General features: G+C 49.0%; 2 protein-coding genes across 8 annotated transcripts in view; one reads left to right on the forward strand and one right to left on the reverse strand.

Annotated features, from left to right (window-relative positions):
• Nucleotides 1-2,180: 2,180 nt before the first annotated feature.
• UBIAD1 (UbiA prenyltransferase domain containing 1) lies at nucleotides 2,181-11,826 on the reverse strand. 2 transcript variants are annotated; one of them, XR_010411103.1, is made up of 3 exons: nucleotides 10,976-11,826; nucleotides 6,063-6,145; nucleotides 4,470-4,608 (listed from the first exon to the last, which is right to left on the reverse strand). XR_010411103.1 is itself a non-coding variant. In XM_045898704.3 (2 exons), exons 1-2 carry the CDS (start codon nucleotides 11,499-11,501, stop codon nucleotides 4,121-4,123), a joined length of 1,014 nt encoding a protein of 337 aa, XP_045754660.1. In that variant the 5' UTR covers nucleotides 11,502-11,822; the 3' UTR covers nucleotides 2,181-4,120. The 2 variants fall into 2 exon arrangements, 1 of the variants encoding a protein (XP_045754660.1); XM_045898704.3 differs by lacking the exon at nucleotides 6,063-6,145 and having other exon boundaries at nucleotides 2,181-4,608; nucleotides 10,976-11,822.
• A 5,187-nt stretch (nucleotides 11,827-17,013) lies between these two features.
• Nucleotides 17,014-25,279, forward strand: part of MTOR (mechanistic target of rapamycin kinase) — a 124,525-nt gene continuing 116,259 nt past the window's right edge. For 3 of the 6 annotated variants that reach the window (XM_045898709.2, XM_064589938.1, XM_064589937.1), the window contains exons 1-6: nucleotides 17,014-17,166; nucleotides 19,171-19,482; nucleotides 20,111-20,219; nucleotides 20,911-21,143; nucleotides 22,966-23,166; nucleotides 23,895-24,029. In XM_045898709.2, coding sequence (XP_045754665.1) covers nucleotides 19,321-19,482; nucleotides 20,111-20,219; nucleotides 20,911-21,143; nucleotides 22,966-23,166; nucleotides 23,895-24,029 — 840 coding nt within the window. In that variant the 5' untranslated portion in view covers nucleotides 17,014-17,166; nucleotides 19,171-19,320. Of the gene's footprint in view, nucleotides 17,167-17,639; nucleotides 17,764-19,170; nucleotides 19,483-20,110; nucleotides 20,220-20,910; nucleotides 21,144-22,965; nucleotides 23,167-23,894; nucleotides 24,030-25,279 lie in introns of all 6 variants that reach the window. The other 3 variants (XM_045898706.2, XM_045898708.2, XM_045898707.2) reach the window with 3 other exon arrangements.

Raw genomic sequence — 25,279 nt, forward strand, 5'->3', positions numbered from 1 at the left:
GGAGCCATATAACTTCTGCCCACGGGTCCTAGGTTTGCCCTTTAAAGTCACACACACACACAAATCCTTCTTCCCCAGAACAGCCCTCTCCTGAGTCTCCTTGCCACGAGGACATGGTTTTAAGTGCCCTCACCAGTGTGCCTACTGCTTCCTTGACAAGACCTGGCCTGTGACTCACATCTTCAAAATGCAATTCCCATCCTGAGAGATGTAAAATCTTTGCTGCAGCTGTTACCAGTGTGAAAACACACATGCGTGGGCATGTGCACGCACACACGCGGGCACACAGAAATAAAGTTCCTCTGACTGCATCTTCATCCATTTCTCATTTCATGCCATATTGTCAAACGCCTTGCCGCAATCCAAGTATATTATATCCGCGGCATGTTTTTGACCCATCTCCATACTGACTATCAAAAGAAAAAACAGAAACCAAGAAAGGAAAGGAGCTCAGAAAGGGACCCAGCCCCCCAGGTTCGATCCAACAACACAGGGATGGACAGGATCTACGTCTTCCTTGTTCTGGACACTGGCCGCCTGTTAATTCTGCCTCGGATCATGTTAACCTTCATGGAAGTCAGAACTCGTTACTGACTCACACTGACCTTCGGGCCAGGTAACAGGCTCAGACTGTGGTGTGCTTGTTTGGATACAGGATTAACAGAGGAGTTAATACCATGGGATGTATTTTGTTGCCCCCCTCCAGAAGAGGCCAGCATTGAGCCCCCCACCCCACCCCGGTGGATTTTCTGCAAAGGTCTACAAGGGGTGGGGAAGCAGGGAGATGCTTTGAATACGGGAGCTGGACAAGGTAGATCGTGGAGGGAACAGGTGCTTCCCCAAGACTAGGCCAAAATTGGGGTGCCTGGGTGGCTCAGTTGGTTAAGCGACTGCCTTCGGCTCGGGTCATGATCCTGGAGTCCCGGGATCGAGACCCACATCGGGCTCCCTGCTCAGCAGGGGGTCTGCTTCTCCCTCTGCCCTCTTCCCTCTCATGCTCTCTGTCTCTCATTCTCTCTCTCAAATAAATAAATAAAATCTTTAAAAAAAAAAAAAAAGACTAGGCCAAAATGGGGATTGGGTGGCAGGAAGGCACGCCCTCCAGGCCCACAGTACTCTTTAGCAAGGAGGATCTACTGTCAGGGGCATTTGAGCCCTTCTAGAGCAATATCCAAGAAACAAGAGCGGATTCCAGGGCTGAACCCCAGCATGAAGCAGATGGGAAGCAACCTCACAGATAGTGAGCGAGCAAGAGCCCAGCCAACATGCCTAGCTCCTGCCCCCCGGAGACCCAGGAGGCCTAGGCAATCCCAGGGGGAAGGGGGTGGGCCTAACAAGTGACTGAGGCTGAATTTCCAGCCACCCCACTGGAGAGCAGAATAAGTCTGACTCACAGAAATAAAGGCACATGATACGGTCTCCCAGGGTCATTGAAAAAATTCATACCCGCCACATCTACGGCTGCCACGCCACGGAGCTCCCCCTTCTGATGTCATGCCGTTGATTTGGGGGACCCAAGTATATGTATATTTATCCATGCTAAATTTTTCCTTTGACTCATCAAAGCAGCCTTTTGATTTACGAGGATCCTAACGGTCAGCCATTTTATAAGCTCTTCCTCCAAGGTTTACAAAACCTGTGATTTGGGCTAATTCCAGTCGTTGACAACAGGTGTTGGACCCCGCCAGGCAAAGGGCGGAGGGCAGGCTCACACGGGCTGCTACAGGCCTCCTTGCCCATTGGCATGACACCCTGACCAGCCTGCCCTCTCCCACAGCTTGTTCCGTCTCCCGCAAATTCCTCCGGCTAAACCGGTATCCATTCTGCCTATCTCTGCTTTGTTCCTAAGGACATATTGTCAAATGCCTCGCTGAAACCCAAACGTACTCTTTCTACTACATGTTCCCCATCCATCAGCACAGTGACCCTATCAAGAAAAAAGAAAAATGAAAGTAGCTAAGGATAGGGGGAGCGAGGTTAATCTGGCCTAGCTGGCTCTAAGCAGTCCCTCCGGTCTCTCCTAAAGGCTCATCAAGTCTGGTCAAACCCTCCCCAGATTCATCATCAAAGATCAGAGGACGCACCCCCACCCCCACCGAATGTCCCAGTGTTCCTGTGCTGGTCTCCTAAGGTTTACGATTCCAAGTTCACAGTAAGACAAGGAGGAGGAAAGCAAAGACGACTGATAAATATTGTTTTTATTAACAAGTCTAAAGAACACCTTCGTTGAATCAGGAGATGTAATACAAATCGTGGTGGCCTGCATATAAAACCTGGCACTACATTTGGCCTTTTAAAACATTTATATATAAAAATACGCATTAAAATCTGTACCACGATGCAGTGCAGAGGCCAACGGACACCTCCCGGCATGAGGGCTTAGGAAGGCGGTGTGGTCTGGGGATGCAGGGAGCTCCCGTCCTAGAGCTGCAGGAGGGAGCCCCGCGTGAGAACGGCCTGCTCTCAAGAGGAGCCACAAGAGCCTGGCTTTGAAGCACAATGTTCTGGGCCTGGTGTAAAATAGAAATGGTGCTGGGAAGAATGGCAGGATAGGAGGACCGTCCCGCCTTCTCCTGTTACTGGGCTCCGACCACCATTCGAGGATTCTGGACCTCTGTAGACAAACCACCTTTAGCTTTGGAGGAATGCCTGCAATTTCCAAACATGTTTTTTCCAAGGAGACTGACCAATTCTAACTCCAAGGAGCCAAATCATAATTAACCTGATTTGAAGGGGTAAGAACTAGTTCTTGTCTCTTTCGGCGGCCAAGACCCTGAAACACCAATCAGAAAGGCTATAATCACAACAGAAAAGTATAATGATGATGGTCTCAATCTATTTCAGTCTTGGACCAAAGACAGCTGAGCCACTCTCACCCAGAAATTGTACTTTGCTGGCAGTGAAGCGAGAAACAGCTAGGATCAGCACTGGAATTCCCCCATTCTGGGAGCAAAAGATCTTTGCACAAGGCAACGGAAGCCTTTGGGAGAAGCAGGGTCAATACTGCACGTCTGTCTTCAAATAGGAAAACACAGTGCCTTCCCTGGCAGGGCCTGCCATTTTGGCTGAATAGGGTCAGGACTGTGTCTATCGGCTTATTCGTTCACGGATGAGCGGACATCCCTGGTCTGCTCATCCTGTGGCTCTGTGGGAAATGACAACTGTCCCCAACTCAGCTGCTAAACTGCTACCCAAACAGTCAGGCTCCGTGGCTGGGAGACACACAAATGGGAACCGGACAGAAGGCGGGCACAGGGAGGCAGGAGGAAAGGCGATGGGTCAGGGGAAGGAGCTTTAAGGAGTCCGAAATCCCTACGATTTCAGGGCTCTTAATAGTTACTGAAAGGGCTGGAGTCCTTCCTGCCATCCAGTAGATCCTGCAAAGGGAAGACAGCAGTGGTACCAATTTCTAATCAAAAGCAGAGTGACTTTCTCAGCTGCCTCCAGGGTGGGGTTGCTCCCTTCCCCAGCCCTCAGCTTGGCTAGCTGGCTGCAGGTTGATCTGCCACTTCTCTGCTGGGGCAGTAAGTGAAAGGAGAGATGAAGGGTCAAAGTGTCCGAATCCCGACCTAGGCAAAAAGCCGGGAGCCATGGTAGGCTGTTAATGAGGGACTTTCTCTCTCAAGCAGTGTATTTCAGGCCCCAAGGGCTCAGGGTAAAAGACAGATGCGCCCCGGGTCACTGGGGCCTGGCACCGATCATGGGCACATCCTGCGAGACCAAGCTACCAGGACGACACCTCCGGCGGGTGAGCAGGGCAAGCAGGAGCCCAGTGACTACTGCGCTTCCAGGACAGGAGGCCAACCCGGCAGCTCCTTCACAGTCTTAGGGCCTTTTAATCTGCTTTAAAGTGACCTAACATCACCCCCTAGTGGAAATTATAAATAAAACAAGGACCACGCAGCCAGTTCACCCGCTACCAGTGGTTTCGAGATTCACCATAAAACGGAGTAATACAAAATGAAAACCTTATCTTTAGAAAGATAATAATAAAAAAAGGTGGGAGTTCAGAAGCCAACCTCAGCCCCCTCGCTGCTAAGTCACCCTTCCTCCTCGGATTCTCTGCCTTCAACAAACACATTCCAATACTGGGAACGGGGAGGGGGAGCTCCAGGTCCCCTTACAGTTTGGGCAGACTGCCCGCTGGGGCCAGAATGATACCAAAGACATAGAAGAGCCCCAGCAAGAGGTTGAGTTTGGCAGTCCTCTGGGGCAGTTTGTTGAAAGTCTGGCTTCGGAACTGTCTCTCCAGGGAGAAGGCCATGGGGATGGTGAGTAGGGGGAGGGCCAGACTGATGCTGCAGTGTGTGGCCAGGATGCTGAAGATCAGGTAGGGCAGGAAGAGCAGCGTGTTGTAGAGCATGTAGGAGAGGGTGGGGCCGATGAGGATGGCGAGCGTGACGATGCCGGCCTCCCTGTCGGACTCCATGTCCCTGGTGTTGTTGGAATGGAGAATGGCCTCGGTGCTGAGGGCGAGGGGGATGGCGTAGACCAGTGGGAAGACCGCCAGGGACCCCACCTGGACGGCATAGGCGAACATCACAGCCAGCGGGCCAAAAGTGATGAGGATGACGAGGTCTCCCAGAGCCACATACTTGAATCCAATTCCTATGGCCAGAAAACCCAGAGAGTTGGTATGAGATCAAGGGCTGGAAATTGAGGGGCTGTTCATCAGTCCAAAGGCAGGCTACTCCTGGCTGGGAGCGGTGAGTTCTCAGATGGTGAGAACGGCCAGTCAGTGAGCTCCCTGCCCCACCCCCCCGAGCAAACCTGATTTTGTCTCCGATGACACAGAGGGGCAGAGAACACTCATCTTTTAGCACCCAGTTAGGCTTCAGAGTCAAGTTTTCCTTCCTACTGTCCCCAGCAAAGTCCTGCGACAAAGAGCAGTGGGTTCCCACTACACACACTATTTAACCAGAGAGCCCGTGAAGGCTCTAAAAGGTCTTACAATCTGGGTCTTTGGCTTCTTTCTCCCTTCACCGACCCCTGCAAGACATGGCTTCTGTCAGTCAGTCCCTCACAGAATACCCATCCCAGGCTCTTTGCTGCCTCCTTCTTCCACAACCTCTGGGGGGATCTGGTTTTGAAAACCCCCAGGGCATCTCAGTGAAATTTCAGGATACCCACTCTACATAAAGAAACGTCCACTCACGCGATAAATAAAACAGCTAAGACAACGAAGTTACAGTGCTGCTTCCCCTCTCTGGTTCCCCTGAAGTTACAACTAAATCACCCCAAACTCCTCTTCCTATACTGCCAACCCACTTCAAATCCTGTCTAAACCACTTCATTCAAACCTGCCCAGTTCTCTCCAGCGATGCCACACTCCATCGGATCTCACTCCATCCCCAAATCTGAGTCATGGTCACCCTATGTGGGGAACACTGTGACACCCATTCTCAGGACCTCTCCTCCCATTCCCTCCCTCCCTCCCTCCCCTTATCTCCATGGGCAGCCAGAGGGGTCCTTTGGAAATACTCACTGGACTGTGCCCCTCCCCCAACATACACCGGAAAACCCTTTACACAGGTTGTCCTCAGATCTTTCACCAGCTCACCTCTGGGCCTGCCCTGCCTCCTCCCTCCAGCCTCGCCTTGAGCTCCCCACTCCTCCACTCATATTTCCGTAGGTTCCTCGGGGCCTTCAGACACCCCACCCGGCCCTTGCCAGGCTAACTCCTATTCACCCTTCAAAACGTAAAAGACCATTCCTCCAGGCAGCCTTCCCTCATCCCCTAGGCCACATCCGGTCCCCCTGCGATACATATGCTCCCAGGGCACCCAGATTTCCAGCTTTGTAAAATCCATCATGCTTCTAATTACTCCATCTCCGTCCTTCTCTCAAACCGTAAGTTCTATGAGGGCAGGGCCTTGGGTCTGGTTTGTTCACAGCTCGCTCCCCAACGCGAGGCACAAAGGCTGAACGGAACACAGAGCTACAGTAACAAGCACCTGGAGTCTGGGGCCGAGGTGAAGAAAAATGTCTGGCTCAGTGAGGCAGTATGCAGCAGCTGAGAGGTGGGCCCCACACAGACTGCTACAGAGGCCTGCGAAACCTACCGGTCTAACCACGCTTCCAACTCGCGGCCTCAGGATCCGGAGATAAAGGAAAGTACTGGGTCATCAACTGCACTTCAACCAGCCTAAAACGGTAAGGGACCATGGTCTGCAGAGGATCTAAAGCCAGGGCAGCCAAAGAACAGGATTGGCTCAAGATTCCCTTCACACTGGTAGCTGGGGTTCCAGGTTGTTGTTTCTTTTCCATCTTTATTGAAAGATAACGGATACGTGACACTTGATACATTCATATCCTGCAAGATGATTACCACCAGAGCCTTAGCTAACATCTCCGTTTAGTCGGGGTGCTTTGGTGGCTAAGTGACCACCCTTGGTTCTTTAGAATGAAGCGTCCCCAGGAAAGGGTCACAGCCATGGCGCCCGGCAGCCACCAACACGCAGCAAACTCATTCGGCACTCCCCAAGCAGTGCTGTGACAAATTATTTGGTTGTCTGAGGACATGCCCTCCAGGAGGAAGCTCTCTCAAGCAGAGCATTGGCTCCTGTTACAAATTAGTAAATCGATGTCTCTTGCAGTATCTCACGCATTGAGGGAACAACCCCCACCCAGGGAAGGTGCCAGGCGGGAATACTCCCAATGGGGACCCGGCAAGTCTCTCCCCCAGCTGCCCCCTCCTCTTTTGCTGACATTCCCAGCTCTCCAAGCAGACATGAGAGCTATCACTATGGAAGAAAACACGAGAGCTCTCTCACCGTGACATCTGGCTAGATTACCCATCTGGCTGGATCTCCTTAGGTCACTTGGCAAGAAACAATGTGAGCCAAGCTGAACAGAAACCTGTACCTGCAAGGATACACCCCCACCTTGAACAGGTTCTACACAGAAACCAACCACAAGCCCACTCCGCAGCTGAGAGCGGTCTGGTAACCTTCTGGAGGTTATCTGACATGAGAAAATGATAGAGCCCTCAGGGAGAAAGCCGCTTCCGGAGTCTGGCCCACGGCTCATGGGCTCCACCTGCTCCAGAATGTGGCCCACCTCTCCTTTTGGGCATTCCCACCCCTCCCAACACCACTCTCCAAAGGAGCCAACACGGTGAAGGACTGGGTGAGCTCTCAGCACAGTGGCCAGCATGAATTCATTAAAACATAGATCAGAATGTTGGCAAGGCCACGGAGTAACTAGAACTCTTACACATTGCCAGTGGGGAAGATAAGACTAGTACAACCACTTTAGAAAACATGTTGGCAGCTTCCCATCAAGTTAAACATTCATCTACCCTCTGACCCAGAGATTCCACTCCCAGGCATTTACCCCAGAACAATGAAAACAATATCCACAGAAAGACTTCAACGTCAGTGCTCAGGCATAATAGCCAAAATACAGAAACAATCCAAATGTCGCTGGACAGGAGAAAGGATAAACAAACCGTGGTTGTGTCCGCACAATGGATACTACTCACTACTGATGCCCATCACAACATGATGAAATCTCAAAACTACCATGCTGAGCACAAGAATTCATACAGAACGATTCCATTTACGTAACGTTCTAGACCAGGCCAAACAATCTCTGTGAAAGAAAGCAAACAGTGGTGGCCTCTGGAGAGGGATGGGGAGAGTGGGAATTGACAGGGAAGAAAGCTTTTGAGGGTGATGGAAATGTTCTGTATCAGGACAGGGTGTGGGTTATACAACTGTAAGCATTTGTCGAAATTCATCAAACTATAACACTTAAGATCTGTGCATTTCACAGTAAGTCAGTTATATCAATAAAGGTCAATATTTAAAAAAAAAAACCCATAAATCAGATTATGTCATGACTCTGCTCATTGCGTTTCAGTGTCTCCCCATTTGTTCCTTCAATGAATCTTAAGTACTAACAACATGCCAGGCAGTGTTCTGGGCACCATAGGTTCAGCAAAGAACAAAGACCCAAATCCCTAATCCCAGGGAGCTTACAGTCTAAGGGGGAAGACAATTAACAAAGTCAGTACTTTAGATAGTGTGTTAGAAGTCGTATGTGCTATGAAGGAAAATAAAGCAGAAGAAAGCAATAGGGAAGGTATCGTGGGGGAAAACACAGTGTGTGTGTGTGTGTGTGTGTGTGTACACACTTTTATTTTCAGTTGCTGCAAAAAAACTCTATTGTTTTATCATTTTAAATAGGGTAGAAGGCAAGGCCTCACAAAACAGCTGACAAGTGAGCAAATGGGTAGAGGTTAGAAAGTGAATCGGGCAGACAGAAGGAGGAAGGGCATTCCAAGCCAAAGAAAAGCATCTACAAAGGACCTGAGGCAGCAGCAGCCCTGACTGCACCAGAATCAGCCAGGAGGGCAGTGTGGCTGGAGCACAGTGAGCAGGAGGAAAGAAGGGGGCCACAGAGCTGGGAGGAAGGGGGGAGGGAGAGGGTAAGCCGATAATGCCGCATCCTGGGGGTCACTGTGAAGACCCTGGCCTTTCCTCTGAACAAGATGGGAGCCACTGGAGAACTGTGAGCAGAGGACTGATGTAGCTGCCTTATGTTTGAACAGGACTACTCAGGCTGCTCATTTGGAAGCACCGTGAAAGGGACATGGGTGGATGCAGAGAGATCAGTAAAGAACCTGCAACCATAATTGAGGAGATGATAGTGGGGGTGGGAGGTGGCAGGACATGGTCAGATCCCAAATGCATTTTGAAAGTAGAGTCAAGAGGATTTGCTGATGGACTGGATGGGAGGAGGAGAGTCAAGGATGATGCCCATGACTTTTAGCCTGAAGAACTAGAAGGAGGAAGTTGCTGTGGAATGAGATGGGGGAAGCTGGGGGTAGGGCAGGTTTCTTAGGGGAGATCAGGACTTTGGCTTTGGACACATTGGCTTGAGATGCCCGTGAGGCCTTTAGGAGAAGCTAGTAAGGAAGAAGTCAGACGAGTCTGAGTTGAGTGCAGAGATCTGGGCCAGAGCTATACATTTGATAGTCACGAGGTTAACAGATGGCATATGAAGCCACGAGATGGGCTAAAATCACCCAGGAAGTAGACAGAATTAGAGGAAAGGGGTCCAAGGACTGAGGCTGAAGGCTGGGAGCTGGAGGCCCTGTGGGACCAGCACAATCCAGCCCTGGCCAGCCTCCCCAACAGTATTTCCTTGTCCCTCTCGATCATATTGGCCTTTCATAAATCCTAGAACATGCCAAGCTCTCGCCCACTCCAGGGCATTTGCATGCACTGTTCCTCCAGCCCTGAAGGACTCGGCACGCGAATCAGATCCATTTCTGCCCCATCACTTGCTCCTTATCCTTCACGTATGAGTCACCTTCACAGAGAGGGCCTCATCCTTCTGCTGCGGCCCCATGCACTCTACTGATTTCCTTTACTGAGCTTTCACAGAGGGCTCCTCCATCACACTCTCTTCGCCTGTTCCTTCTTTTCTCCCCCTCTTAATGTTAGGGTGCCCCAGGGCTCACTCCTGGTCCCCTTGTGTCTCTATCACCACTCCCTCCTCTGGTGATCTCACCCAGTCACACAACTTGATCTAGGTGCCAGAGACCCCCAGATAGCTCCAGCTCAGGCCTCTCCCTGGAACTCAGATGGCTTAGGTCCAGACATCCACTTGGAGATCTAATACGTCAAGATGTCCAAAGTCGATCTCCCAATTTTCTCCCCCAAACCCTACCTTCGACCCTCTCCATCTCACTTGACACCAACTCTATCATTCCAGGTGCTCAGGCCAAAGCTTTTGAGTTACGTTGAATTCCTGTTTCTTTCCTGCCTCACATCCCGTCCAGCAGCAAACAGTGTCTACCTTCAAAATATATTCAGAATCTGACGGCCTCTTCCCTTCTCTACCACTACCACCACCCTGATCCAGCCTGCCAAACCTCTCTTGCCTGGATTGCTCAACAGCCTCCTCGTCTCCCTGCTTCAGTCCTTGCCCCCTCACCTTTACCCATTCTCAATACCGCAGCCAGACTGATTCCTTGAAAGTCTTAAAGCCCACATAATTTTTGTGCTTCTCTGCCCTCCCCACACATACTTCCCTTGCTTTACCTCCTTGTATTTACTCTCTCCCTCACTCACACATAATGGACTCATGCTGTTCCTCAAACTTTTGAAGGACACTCCTGCCTTAAGGCCTTTGGCAACTGCCATTCTGAGATTTCAAACACTCTTTCTCTAGATACATGCTTAGCCAACTTTCTTCTATCTTTGCTCACATTACCTTTTTGAGGAGGTCTACCCTGATCAAACTATTTCAAACAGCTATGTCCTCCCTCCTTGCTCTACTTATTTTTTTCCCTATAGCACTAATCATGTTTTTATATACTATAATCAGGGTCCCAACTCATCCAGGCTTACCAGGAACTCTCCTGATTTCCACACCAAAAGTCCAGCATCCTGGGAACCGTCTTAAGTCCTGAGCAAACCAGGACGTTGGTCATCCTGAATAGAATCTATATTATTTTTACTTTCTCTCTCTCCTCAAGATCTATAAAATAACTTCCACAAGAGCCCTTGCTCAGGAGCTGTGCCTGCTGGGTTCACATAGAACAGTGCCTGGCACATAACAGATGCTCAGTAAGTAGGATTTGACCACGTGCCCATCACTACCTTAATAAGCTGTGGCAAGGAATCACACAGCAAACTAGCTGAAAGTAATTAGCTGTATAACGTTGAGCTCTTCAAATTTAATTCCACTAAAATTTGAAACGGTGGCGTTTTAAGATACAACCAATGAAAAGAAACTAGACGGAAAAATTTCCGTATCTGTGATTCCTAACATCCATAAACCAAGCCAGGATCTTCTCAACTCACTACTGTTCTCAAAAAATCCACATGACCCACACGTTATAGATTTCACGTAAATGGCCTAACTCAGAAAAGAACCTTTGACACCTCTTCTCCAGCCCTGTAACTCCTATGCGAAGCAGGAGTGTCTAGTACATGCAGCCAGAAAACGGGCCAACTCTTACCTCCTGTGTAGAGAAAGGAGCCAGACAGGCCTCCAAAGTAGATGAGAGCCAAGTGCTCCAGTTTCAGAGGAGACAGGTAGTAGAGACAAGCGGCACAGACACAGCCCAAAGTGTAGAGGAAGACTCCAAACCGAACAACATCCTGGGGCTCCAAGATTCGGTCCACCAGGGTCCTGTCATCACTCTTTTTGTGGTCAATGCCCTTGGAAAAGTCATAGTAAGTGTTGACCAAATTGCCAGCCCCGTGCACGGCCAGGACAGCCACAGCACAACCCACCAGCAGCCTGGGATCCAGGACGCCCTGGGATCTGTAGGCCAGGGCACTGCCCAGGGCCACCGGGGTGAGTGAAGCACTGAAGCTCCAGGGCCGTAGGGCCAGCACGTAAGAGGCGCACTTCTGCCTCCAGGAGCGTTGGAGAAGCCCGTCCAGCTCCGGACAGTCGTTCCCCAGCAGGTCCCTGTCTCCGGCCTTGGCCGTCTCTCCCGCCTGTATGTTAATCTCCCCCAGGACCTGTGAGGCCGCCATGGAAGCCACACGTGGCTGAAGTCAAAGTTAATAGTGAACACCCACGGATCAGCCACGGGGTGCGGGGCGGGGCGGCCAGACCTGATCTTCCTTCGGTTCCGCCCCGGGGCAGGGCCGGGGAGGCGGCGGGCCCCGGGGGTAGCACCGAGCGGACCTGGCAGCCCACGAGGCCCAGCGGCACCGCCCAGACCTCCTGTCACCCGGGCGAAGCCTGTCTCTGGACCTTAAGCCCGGGCTAGAGCCCAAGGCCAAGCTGCGGCTGCCCGCCCCAAAGTACCGGGGCCGCCATCTTGTGCGCCCGCCTCCGGAGGCCCGCCCGGAAACAGGGGCTGACAACGCGGGCCGGGCCGGAGCGGGGGCGGGGCCCTGGAGCTCGGCTGGGGGCGGGGCCCTGGAGCTGGGCTGGGGGCGGGGCCGACGGAGACCCGGAGCTGGGGGCGGGGCCGGCGGAGACCCGGCGCGGTCCAGCCCTTCTCTCGCCCAGGATCCGAGTCCCGCAGCTTCGCTTAGTATCACAAGGACGACCCCGATTGCGTGTCGCTTTACGAATTACCTGGAGCTTCAATTTACCAAAATAGGACTCATTCATTTTTTTCATTCAACAAGCATTTACTGAGCATTTACTATATTGTAGGCAGCAGTGAACAAAATGGACAAAAATCCGGGAGTACACTGAGGGCGATGAGAAAGGTATGATTACCTCCCACTTTTTTTTTTTAAAGATTTTTTTATTTATTTATTTGAGAGAGAGAATGAGATAGAGAGAGCATGAGAGGGGGGAGGGTCAGAGGGAGAAGCAGACTCCTTGCCGAGCGGGGAGCCCGATGCAGGACTCGATCCCGGGACTCCAGGATCATGACCTGAGCCGAAGGCAGTCGCTTAACCAAGTGAGCCACCCAGGCGCCTTACCTCCCACTTTTTAAATGGGAAACGAAACTCTGAAATGGGAAATGATGTCCAAGAAATTATTAGCTCTAGTAATAATCACACGGCAATAATTCTTCCGTTTTATTGTGCAGTTACCATTTGCCATATACTGGCCTGCCTTCGTCTCTATCCATATTCTAGGGTACTCACTGACTCACGCAAATAACCACCCTCCTCCCCACTCTACCACGTGGCCAGCTCTGTGTCTTCATTGCCTGCTTTCTGGAAGTTTATGATCCATAGTTTGTCCCGGCTGGAAGGAACCAATTGTCCAATTTTTAGGAATTTTCTGAACTGGTCATTAAGCACAGCCATTATTAAAAATTAAATTAAACAAACTTATGAGATAAATTATATTAAAAACAAAGGTAACAAAACTCATTACTTCCTAATTCTTTCTTTTTTTTTTTTTAAGATTTTATTCATTTAATCATGAGAGACAGAGGCAGAGGGAGAAGCAGGCTCCCCGCGGAGCAGGGAGCCTGATGCAGGACTCAATCCCGGACCCTGGGATCATGACCTGAACTGAAGGCAATCGCTTAACCGACCGAGCCACCCAGGCATCCCTCATTATTTCCTAATTATTTCACTCCATTTTACCATTTATGTTCTTCAGATTGTTTATGTCTGCTGTGTCTACATTTGTGGAAATATGATATGCTCATCTCTTCCCAGCTTTTCATTCAGTGACATCTGTTGGTAGCTTGGAATCTGCCATAGTGGGAGTATTTATATCACACAGATCAGCAGATGCTTGATAATTGTTTTCTTGATCACCTGGATTTAAGAAGTGACAGAGATAAGTTAATGCAGATTAAACTTAAAATTGTGTCAACTCTGTAGCCATTATGTTGTGAATAGCTGCAGAACATAAAAGAAAGTATCAACCAACATTCATATCAGAACTATACTCATTGGTCAGTTGCAACCTAGAGAGGCCATACAATATCCCCCCCAAAAAAGCATACTGTTAGAATCGATTTACCATACGGAATTTGCCATAAAAAGCATTGTGCATTTTATTATTATCTATAAGTTATATGCTATACCTCCTTTACATGGTGAAAGTTGTAATACACATATATGTACATGGGACAGACTACATAATTTTGGTGCCCAGTGCAAATTAAAATGTGCAGACCCTGTTCAAAAATAATTAAGAATTTCAAGATAAGAAGTATGACCTCTCACAGCCATGAAGCCAACCCTGTACATACATACATGCCCCCTCCCTTATTGACTAGCTGGTTGTTAAACATTTACAACTCTACCACCCAGCACATACTTGCAAAGCTGGCCAAACCCAAGTGTCCTATGCTACCAAACTGGACAAGAGGAAGAAGCAGATATTTCAAAATCCTGGCTCTATCACTTACCAATTCTATGACCCAATCCCTCTCCATGTCCATTTACTCAGGTATCAAGTGGGAACAATACAACCTCTCTCATAGAAATGTTCAGGAATAAGTGATAGCATTTATCCACTGCTCACATGTGTCATAGAGTGTTTCAGGTACTTTATGTGTATTAGCATTTAACCCCAGTACACTGCCTATAGAGGTAAGTACATTATAATCCTTTCAGTTTTATGATAAAGAAATAGATACAAAGAGATTAAGCACCTGGTCGTATAGCTAGTAAGTGTTGGAGCAAAGTTTCAGATTCAGTTTGACTCCAGTTTGCTTTTAACCACTACTTTATAATGTCCAGCAAAATGCCTGATATTGTAATGCTCAATAAATATTAGCTATTATTTAACATAAGAAAGTACTTTGTAAATTGAAAAGAGACCTACAAATGCATTGATTACTATTGCTATAAAAACATCTTTGATTGTTAATTAGAAAACAGGGCCTGGGACACCTGGGTAGCTCAGTCCATTAAGCGTCTGCCTTTGGCTCAGGTCATGATCCCAGGGTCCTGGAACTGAGTCCGGCATTGGCTCCCTGCTCCACAGGGAGCCTGCTTCTCTGTCTTCCTCTGCCTGCCACTCCCCCTGCTTGTGCATCCTCTCTCTCTGTGTCAAATAAATAAATAAAATCTTTAAAAAAGAAAAAAGGAAAGAAAGAAAACAGGGCCTTCTATTTTAAGGTGGCAAAAATATCATATATTGCTTGTGGAAATGAAAATTAGTACCTCCCTTATAGAGATCAAGTTGACGTTGTCCATGAACTACACATGCATTTACCCTGACCCTGTAATTCCATTTCTGGGTGTTTATTTGGTATAGCTGCCAGGGGAAAAAAATTACATAAGTACAAAGGCATTCATTGCTGCTGCATCATTAATAATAGCAAGAATTTGGAAACAACACAAGTGTCCATCAACAGAGGACTGGAAAAATAAATTATGGTACATCCATGTGAAGGGATTCTATGCAGCTATAACAACAAAAGAACAAGCTAGCTTTCTATATATTAAGAAAGATCTCCAAGATCTACTAAAAATTGTTTAAAAATATTTTATTTATTCATTTTAGAGAGAGTGTGTGAGTGAGGTGGGGGAGGAGTAGAGGTAGAGGGACAAGCAGACTCCATGCTGAGCACTGAGCCCTGCTCGGGGCTTGACCTCACAACCCCAAGACCATGACCCGAGCTGAAATCAAGAGTTGGACGCTCACCCAGGTTCCCCAAGATCTACCAAAATTTCTTAAAGTCCAGAACAGTATAGGTAGTAACAAAAGGGGAAAATAAGAATATGCATTTATACTTGCTTATATTTACATAAAGAAACTCTAGGGATACATAAGAACTAAGAAAATAGTGAAAGGGCAGGAGTGGAGCAAGACCTTTCATGATAAATATAATTTTTATTTATTTTGGGATTTGAACAGTGAATATATTATATATTTTTAAATGTTTGATGATTAAATATAGAGATGTTGAACACAAGTGGAAAATGTGAAATTCAGAGGGACAATTATTTCAGAGTAGAAGCAATGTAATGAAAAGATTCTAAACCTAAAGTAGTAACCATAAATTAAATCAAAAAAAGAATCTGCCAAAGCATTTTGTTAGCCACAGAATATTGCCAAACCTCTTTAATTTGGCAGTTTAGAACTTCTGGAAATTTACATCTCTTCAATAGATATTTCTTTGTATTATACAAGTAATTGGTGGTAATGTATAAGAAGTATGCATTTTCTTTTTTTTTTTTTTAAGATTTTTATTTATTTATTTGTCAGAGAGAGAGAGAGAGAGAGAGCAAGCGCACAAGCAGAGGGAGAAGCAGGCTCCCCACTGAGCTAGGAGCCCCATGCGGGACTCTATCCTAGAACCCTGGGATCATGACCTGAGCCAAAGGCAGACGCTTAACCGCCTGAGCCACCCAGGGGTCCCAGAAGTATGCCTTTTCCATATTTTATTACATCTTAGTTGTATATTCCCCCCCTGTGAATATAGACACTTAAGAAATATATAAATGTTTTATAAAGGGGTATATTATACTTATATTGTTGTATAACTTGTATTTTTTTAACAAATTGTGAACCTTTTTCCTTCTTAGCAAATATTAATCTATATTACCATTATTAATGGCTCCATACATTTTCCTTAATATGAATGCATCATATTTTATTTAATTTTTGAATTATATAACCGTGACAAAAAAAATTGAGATGTAGTCAAATTCCATTTTTGCTATTGATTGTTTGAAAGAATGTTTTTATTTTATTTATTTTTTTATTAAAGATTTTATTTATTTATTTGAGAGAGAGTGAATGAGAGAGAGCACATGAGAGGGGGGAGGGTCAGAGGGAGAAGCAGACTCCCCGCCGAGCAGGGAGCCCGATGCGGGACTCGATGCGGGACTCGATGCGGGACTCGATGCGGGACTCGATCCCGGGACTCCAGGATCATGACCTGAGCCGAAGGCACTCGCTTAACCAACTGAGCCACCCAGGCGCCCCTATTTATTTTTTAAGTAAGCTCTACAGGCTCTACGCCCAGCCTGGGGCTTGAACTCACCACCAAAGATCAAGAGTCCCATGCTCCACCAACTGAGCCATCCATCTGTCCCTGGAAGGATGATTTTAAATGATGTTATTTGGAAATTATTTATTTAAGAGTAGGTCATTTAGTTAAAACTGGGTTATGGTCTCCCGCGAAAGATCTCGTGAACTAGATAATTTTGGAAAACTGGGAAAGTCTAACTAAAAACACGTTAAAATGCATATTGCATTTAACAAAAGAGGAATCAAGGGTGCATAAGTAGCGCCAGTCCGAAAGTTCTAGGTCTGCGCTCTGGTAATCACAGGGCACTGACGTCGCTCACGCTCCGGTTAAAGCGGGCGGGACGCACAGCCTCCGAGTCCCATGCCGCGGTACCCACACGGCAAACTCCACCCCGCCACAGTGTAGATGCAGAGAGGAATAATAGTAGCGATGCACCGGATGTGCGCGTGGAAGTGACTGAAATCAACTCAGGACCCATTGGTTCTCCCGAATTGACGTAAGCCTCCTTTCGCCTGCCACTGGCCGCGTGGTTTGTCTATTTGAACAGTCCCCGCCCCCTAGAGAAGCCGGGTCCCTATAAGCCTCTCTTCTCCTTCATTTCTATTGGTCTATGTTCCAGTCCATCTTCTTCTTACGCCTGCCGATTGGTCCTCAGGGCTGGGAGCCCGCCCCCACCACCCGCCCGGCTTAGAGGACAGCGGGGAAGGCGGGTGGTGGGGCCGGGGGCCTGAAGCGGAGGTACCCTCGCTGGTGGCGGCAGCTGAGGCCTTGGCCGAAGCCGCGCGGTGAGTCTGGGGCCTGGCACCGACCCCTCCAAGGCGGAGGAATATCCAGACCCAGGGTCAGCCTGGTCCGTGGGAGGGGGGCTCGGGGAGTTGCCCGTCTGGGACGTGGGGTTCCCTCCGTACCGGCCCCACGGGCTTGGGCGCCGTCCGAGCCCTTGACCCCCACCCGGCGAGGCAGCACCCACCTCCTCCCGGATCCCAGGAGACCCCCCGGACCCTTCAGCCTGCCGTGTGTCCCTGCGCCGCGAAGGCCGGCCCATCAGCCCCGGTACTGCCGGGGCGCCTTTGGGTCTCCATGCCCTGCAGTCGCCCTTTCTTCCTAGCCACCTACGGAATGACCTCAGAGAGGAGCAACGTCAGTGTGTGCCCCTCAGTCTGCCCCCTGGGGACCTTTCAACGACCCAGTCCCCAGAGCTGAGCTGGGTTCCATCCTTGTGTTTCATCCTCTCTGCCCTCCCCGCCCCCATCCTCAGTTTCAGCCACCCCAACTTTAACTTCTGCAAGCCCTCACCAAGACTCTTAGGATATTCGACTTCCAATATCTTCATTGAATTGTGCCTGGAGCAGATGAGCCTGTGGGTCTCAGACCCTGTGAAGGTACCCTGGTTCTTTCCTGAGAAGGAGAATTCCTTGCCAGCCAGCCTCCCCATCATCGCAGACCCTTGGGCACACACCTCATAGTTTTCTCATCAGGGATCCTTGAGTTTCCTCTCCCCTGAAGGATGACACTTCCTTCTGCAGTCTTTTTCTTGGCATTGGAGCATTTAATAGCTTTACAAAACCATTATTCCCTGGGGTCTTTTTTTTTTTTTTCCTCTGCATCTCACAAATACTTTCAAAAATAAGAATTTTGATAATTTGATTTTTTAATATAATCTGGACATCCCTGGGATAGGTATATATGTTACTTCCATAGCAGTCTGGGCTGAGCCCTATAATGGCCACTTTCCACCTAGATTTTAAGCTCGTTGAGGGAAAGGATAGTACTTAATTGAGGAATGAACGTATGATCTCAGGAACTAGTCAGTCTCTTAGCTCACATTCCAAGTACTAGTATTTTATGGAACGGCACTGTCCAGTACAATAACCACCAGCCACAGGCGGTCTAGAGCACTTGAAACATGACTAGTCCACATTGAGATTGCCATGTGCACAGCACATTTTGGAGACTTAGTACAAAAAGAGAATGGAAAATATATCTATATTCTTTATGTTGATGACAGGTTGAAATGATCTTTTGGATGTATTGGGTTTTAAAAATGTATTAATTTCTCCTGTTTCTTTTAACCTTTTTTGATATGGCTATCACGAAATGTAAAATTACTCTTATGGCTTGTACTGTGTTTTTACTGGCCATTGCTGCTATAGAATAATAATCAATGTCCCTCTTAAAATTGAATGCCTTGAGGAAAGGGACAGTCTTAGGCTTGTTTTATTTTCTCTCTACCTCCCTATCTCTAGTGCCTGGCAGTGGGCCACGTATGGAGTAGTCATGATGATAATAATAGCTAACAATTACTAAGCACTCACTGTGTGCCTGGCACCGTTCTAAGCACTTTCTAACATTTATTAACTTATTTAACCCTCACATCAATGCTATGAGTTAGGTAATGTTATCCTACTGCAGGTGAGGAAACTGGGACATTTTCAGTATCTTCCTCAAGGTATATAATTTTGATACGATTTTTGGTTTTTTTTAGATTTTATTTATTTGAGAGAGCACAAACTGGGGGAGGAGCAAAGGGAGAGGAAGAAGCAGACTCCCCGCTGAGCAGGGAGCCCGATGCGGGGCTCAGTCCCAGGACCCCCGGGATCATGACCTGATCTGGGTTCCATCCTTGGGTTTCATCCTCTCTGATGAAAGCAGATGCCCTGTAATTTTGGACTGCATTCGAACCCAGGAAGTCTGGCTCCACAGCCCACAGCTTGGCCCAGTCTGCTGCATTGCCTGTTTTCAACACCAGTCACTGTTGACTCATCAAGGCTTTTCTGTGCATTCCCCAGGGAGGTCTCCCAACCTTTGTAGGATCCCCTTCCTGACACGGGCAGGGTGGAGACCTGTGCTGAGGAACCGTGGCCATAAACAAATTCATCACTGTGGTTTGTTATCCGGAACATTAAAGGAAGTTTCTCTCCAAAGAACCTCAGATCAGGATGCTCGGAACCGGACCCACTGCCGCCACCACAGCAACCACCACGTCCAGCAACGTGAGCGTCCTGCAGCAGTTCGCCAGCGGCCTGAAGAGCCGGAATGAGGAGACCAGGGCCAAAGCTGCCAAGGAGCTCCAGCACTATGTCACCATGGAGCTTCGAGAGGTTGGGGCTTCTGTGATTCGCCAGGGAATGTTTGGTCCAAATGTACCAGCACGGGTCTAGATTCCTTTTGACAGCTCAGTGAGGGCTTGGAACGTGACGACCCCCAGTTTCTCCTGTCTGTGCGATACGCAGGTTCCTTTGCAGCGAGTACACGGTTCTGGGGCATGTCCTGTGTTATGATGGCATTTAGGAGTCAGTGTAGAGTCAGCTGTTTCTTTGCGTGTTTCTTTTTTTTCTTTTTCCCACGGTATTCCAGACCTTCAGTTCTTTCCATCTGATAACAGTGGTTGGGATGGGTTTGAAGAGTTGGTAGCCTGGGGCTTTCTAGATAGAGAGCTCATGTGACGTCAGGACAGTGTCTCCTGCGTCCTTGTAACCCCAGGATGCGGCCTGCTCAACAAGTGTTTGTTCCATAAACAGATGAACCGCGAGTTCAGTTGCTCAACAGTTTACAGCTATAAAAGTGGGCAGCAGCTTTGTCCTCTCTGGGTTGAGCTGTGCCTGCTGGCCACCTCTCAGTCCTACCCTCTGGAAGCCGCCCCCCCCGCCTCCCCCCCCCCCCCCCGCCACTGCTGCCCCAGCCTCGGGGGGTCATCAGAAGCTGTTCTGAGTACACCTTCCTTTGCAGATGAGTCAGGAGGAGTCTACGCGCTTCTATGATCAGCTGAACCATCACATCTTTGAACTGGTTTCTAGCTCAGATGCCAATGAGAGAAAAGGTGGCATCTTGGCCATAGGTAAGGACAGCCTGGCGACAGGAACGACCGGGAGTAAAGCGTGGCTCCCTTCGTGTCCTGCACCTGGGTGTGCTGTGCACTGATGCTTTGTTCTTACCTGTTTAAGGAATTTTTAAGGAGCCTTGTGGCTTTCAGTGTACCTATTCAGGTATTGATCCTAGCAATGGTCCTGGGACGTGGGCAAAGCTGGTATTTTCAGATACAGAGTCTGAGAACTGTGACGCAGCTTTTCTAGGGCCAGGCAGTGGCCACCGTGAGACGAGAAGCCAGCTTTCCTTCTGCCGCCCCGTGTTGCTTGTTGCAGGTTCTAGTGTCTCTGTCGAGCAGTTTGGTGCAGCGGGGCTCACGGATGGACAGGGGGCGGTGGGGAAGTGATAAAAAGCATGTCATTCTCAAACCCCAGGGTCTGGTCTGGTGAATTCCTATTCATTTTCAGTTTGTTTTCTCTTTCTTCTTGGGAAAACAAATTATCTGTACTAAAATGAGGTTATTTTGCCTTCTGTAAGTAGTTCCGCACAAACATCAAGTGTGTTGCTTTAAAATGAAAATTATCTGCATCCTTCCCATCTGGAAGTTGCGTTCTGTGCTCAAAGTAGAAGGAAGGGGTCGCTTGCCAGCCTTCTTTCAGGGCAGTGCGCTCTCCTGGACAGGATGCACCCGTCCTCACCTTTTGCCTTCCTCTCTTTCCCAGCCAGCCTCATTGGAGTGGAAGGTGGGAATGCCACTCGGATTGGCAGATTCGCTAACTATCTTCGGAACCTCCTCCCCTCGAATGACCCAGTTGTCATGGAGATGGCATCAAAGGCCATTGGCCGCCTCGCCATGGCAGGGGACACTTTTACAGCTGAGTATGTGGAGTTTGAGGTGAAGCGAGCCTTGGAGTGGCTGGGCGCCGACCGCAACGAGGGCCGGAGACACGCAGCTGTGAGTGCCTCCGGGGAGGGGTCCCCCACACAATGTGCTCAGGTCCCTGAAAGGCACAATGAGGGGATGCTCCAGGCATAGGCACTGTGCTTCTTAGGGGCCTTCGGTTTTGTCCTGAATCCCTTTCTCTTTTTGCCCTGAGCGCCATACCTGAAGAGGAAACTTAAAGTTCTCTTTTGTTGCTTGAGAAGCAGCCCTAAGTGTAGCGCTTACCTTGACCTCTAATTTCCTAGAATCAAAATTGCCTCCTAAGCAGAAGGCACCCCTCAGCCATAGGAAGGGAAGAAGCCACAAGCCAAAAAGCTTCCAAAGCCCCAGATAACTGTCTGCATGATCCCATCAGTGTCTTTGTCAGGGTCTCTCTGCTGTACCGTGGGAATACGGAAGGCCTAGGAGTAGGAGAGGAGCAGGGGCAGTGGGACCTTCACTTCCCCACCCTCCTTTCAGGCCTTTCATGTTTATTTTATTTATTTATGTGTTTAAATTTATTTATTTATTTTAGAGAGCGAGAGAGCGCATGTGTGAGTGCAGAGGAAGGGCAGAGGGAGAGAAAGTCTCAAGCAGACTCCCCACTGAGCGTGAGCCCGAGGTGGGGCTCAATCTCATGACCCTGAAATCACAACCTGAGCTGAAACCAAGAGTACCACTTAACCGACTGCACCACTCAGGTGCCACTCTTGTTTACTTTTTAGGCATTATTGATTGGTTGGTACCTAGACCAGACTTCCTCTTTCCCCGTTGGCTGTTCTGCATTTGGAGGAGTGAGAGCCTCTTTTCCTCCTCTCGTGGTGTATCCCATTGCTTTTTTTTTTTTTTTAAAGTAGGCTCCATGTCCATTTTGGAGCTCAACTCGAGGCTTGAACCCATGACCCTGAGATGAAGACTTGAACTGAGATTAAGACACTTAACCAACTGAGCCACCCAGGTGCCCTACATCCCCACTGCTTTTTGAGGCTTGTCCCTGAAAAAGGCTGGTTTGGAGGACCAGACTTTCAGGCTGCAAGATGAGGGAGAGTCTGTCCTTAAGAGAGAGAATCTGGGGTGGTGGTGCCTGGGTGGCTCAGTCGGTGAAGCATCTGCCTTTGGTTCAGGTCATGATCCCAGGGTCCTGGGATTGAGCCCTGCATCAGGCTCCCTGCTCAGCGGGGAGCCTGCTTCTCCCTGTCCCTCTGCAGCTCCCCTGCTTTTGCTCTCTCTCACTCTCAAATAAATAGATAAAATCTTTAAAAGAGAGAGAGAGGGGATCTGGGAATGAATATGGTGGGGATCAAAGCATCATTTGGATCCTTTCCTGTCAGCTCCCTCTTTAGGAGCCAGCCCCACGAGGAGGGATCCTGGGACTGGGTGAGGGACACACACATGGAGCCTGCTGCAAGTCGGTTTTGTCCTTCCTGACTCTGAAACTTGGAGCAACCTCTGACCTTCAGTTTCTTCCACTGTCAGATGGACATAATAGCAAGATTAAATATTGAACAGGATTATTAGCTCATTCAGTAAATGTTTATTGAATACTGCTGTGTTCCAGGGATGGTTTTAGGCTTTTGAGGGCAGTATACAAAGTATAAAACATGTCTGCCTTCTAGAGTTTATGTTCTAACATGAGGAACATCCTATGTTTGTAAATGCCCTAGGATAATGAACACTGAGATGTTTGATCAATTTTACTTTTACTCCTAGGTCCCCAGAGATTCCTAGCTAGAAGGGTGGACAAGTTCACTCTCTTCCTGATGTATATATACACTGCATGATGACAAGAGGCCGTATCGTGACAGAATCAAACTCTGATACAGATGAGAGTCCTCTGTGTGCCTTTCTCTCCTAGGTTCTGGTTCTCCGTGAGCTGGCCATCAGCGTCCCCACCTTCTTCTTCCAGCAAGTGCAGCCCTTCTTTGACAACATTTTTGTGGCCGTGTGGGACCCCAAACAGGCCATCCGGGAGGGAGCTGTAGCCGCCCTTCGTGCCTGTTTGATCCTCACCACCCAGCGTGAGCCGAAGGAGATGCAGAAGCCTCAGTGGTACCGGGTGAGCATGTCGCCATTCCATCCCCCTGCGAATCATGCATACATATAGCATCACCCCTCCAAAAGGGCCGCGACGGGGCCTTGCCACAGAGCCAAGTGTTACATTGTGTGGGTCAATAGTTATTTCATTGTATTTCACTAGAGCAAAGATCTGTTGGTAGCCACACCGTTATCGTACATACCACTAAGAGTGAAAATGTGGTTCAGTTAAACTGACTTATTATCTTATCAATAATTATAAGAGCTCTCTTCTCAGATATTAAATTATAGAAAAATGGGTATCTGAAAAATAGCAACATACAATGATACTAGTTTAGAAAGGGCTGGTTCTCTCTCCTCCAGAGTCATAAGCCCTGTGCCGATTGCTGTTGCCAAGAAAACTTAACTAAGGAGCTTGTACTACAAAGAGAGCCCTGAACATGGCATTGGAGACCTGGGTTCTAGGCTTGGCACAATTTGCTATGTGAACTTGGACAAGTCATTTAATTTCCTTGAGCCTCTGTTTTTCATCTGTTCAATAGGGATGGTCATGGTCTCTTGCCTCATGGTATTGTGCGGGTTGAAGCTAAATTAAAGGAAAGAGCTTGGTAACTTCGTATCATTGATGTAGCTGGTACCAGCCACTGAGCAGGCCTGGTCACACCACAGAACCGCCTGTGTAGAAGGGGTGGGCTGTGTTCTTTCTACCTTTGGACCTTGGGTAATTAACACATTCTGTATCTCTCATAGCACACATTTGAAGAAGCAGAGAAAGGGTTTGATGAGACGTTGGCCAAGGAGAAAGGCATGAATCGGGATGATCGCATCCATGGAGCCTTGCTGATCCTCAACGAGTTGGTCCGCATCAGCAGCATGGAGGGAGAGGTGAGAAGCCACGTCAGAAGGGAGTCTGGATTCCCACGTGCCATTCTGTGAACAGGACAGGCGAGATCCTTGTCCTTACAGAGGATGTGATGTAAGGGACACAGGCAGTAAGCAAGTAAACAAGGTCATTTCAGAAAAGCACTAAGTCCTAGGAAGTAATGGGATGGAGGGTAGCAGGGGGGAGGGGGTGGCTTCCTCTCTGGGGTGGTGCCATTTGAGCTGAGACCTGCAGGACGTGGAGGGGCGTGCCTTGCAGAGGGCAGGGAGATTGTGTTCCAGGTGGAGGCTTTGAGGTGGGAGAGAGTTTGAAAGTTCAGGGAACAGAAAGAAGGGAAATGTGGCTGGGGCACAAGAGCCAGGGAGGGGGGGGGGGCGGCAAATTCCGAGGCCTCGCGGTTGGTGGTAAACACTGGCTTTTATTCTCACTGCAAACCTCAGAAGTGTGTACACAGGGGAGTGGTGTGAGGGCCTCGTTTTTAATAATCATTGGCGACTTGTGGGGCAAAGCTTGTGCAGCGGCAGGAATAAAAGCAGGAGACTAGTTAGGGGGTGTGGTTAAAAGTGCCAGCATTTTTGTTACGGAAATAGACCGGGAAAGAAAACGGAGCAGGGAGAGACTGGCAAGCCATCAGATGCAGGGCACAGCTGGCCCTAAGTGAACAAGACCGCAAAGGAAAGTGGGCTGGAAGCATGCTAGGCCCCCATGCAGAGCTGCCGTGGGGGCCTCAGGCCACAGTTGGCTCTCAGGTGAGCCCTCCGCAGCATTCCTCCCCCGTGCTGTCAGTGGCTAGAGGCAGCCGATGGCAAGCGTGGCCGTGGCGCAAACATGGTGACGTTTTCAGAGTCGCAGCGGGGGCCTTTGGGCAACTGCACTCCTTGTAGTTGGGCGTCCCGTTCTCCTGGCTGCCAGGGGGTCTATGGAAGGAGCCTGGGCGGGTGATGGTGGTGGCCTCCACTGGTGTTGGCAGTGTAGACGCGGAAGAGATTCAGTGTCAGTCCGCTGGATGCAGGATACATTGGGGGTAGAGCTCCCTCTGTGAGTCTTCCTATGGGGAGCGAGTTGGTGTGCAGTTTTGTCCCGGGGCTTCTTGCTTTACTAGACCCAGGGGCCGTTTGGTAATGGTGGTGCTGAAGGCGCTGGGCAGCACCTGCTGCTGTACGTGTAGAACCCAGGAGTCTAGCTTGGAATCCCCGCTCCTCTCTCTACTGTGTGACTTGGGTACGTTATTTTACTTCCTTTAGCCTCATTT

This window comes from Mirounga angustirostris, unplaced genomic scaffold (assembly GCF_029215605.1).
Source record: "Mirounga angustirostris isolate CCGP_5_RB_7025 unplaced genomic scaffold, mMirAng1.0.hap1 SCAF_4, whole genome shotgun sequence".
NCBI lineage: Eukaryota > Metazoa > Chordata > Mammalia > Carnivora > Phocidae > Mirounga > Mirounga angustirostris.

Coding starts and splice junctions, on each gene's coding strand:
- UBIAD1 (XM_045898704.3), bottom strand. CDS start 11,501: ATGGCGGCCTCACAGGTCCTGGGGGAGATTAACATACAGGCGGGAGAG. Junction 4,609..10,975: donor CTCCTTTCTCTACACAGGAG/GTAAGAGTTGGC, acceptor TTCTGGCCATAG/GAATTGGATTCAAGTATGTG.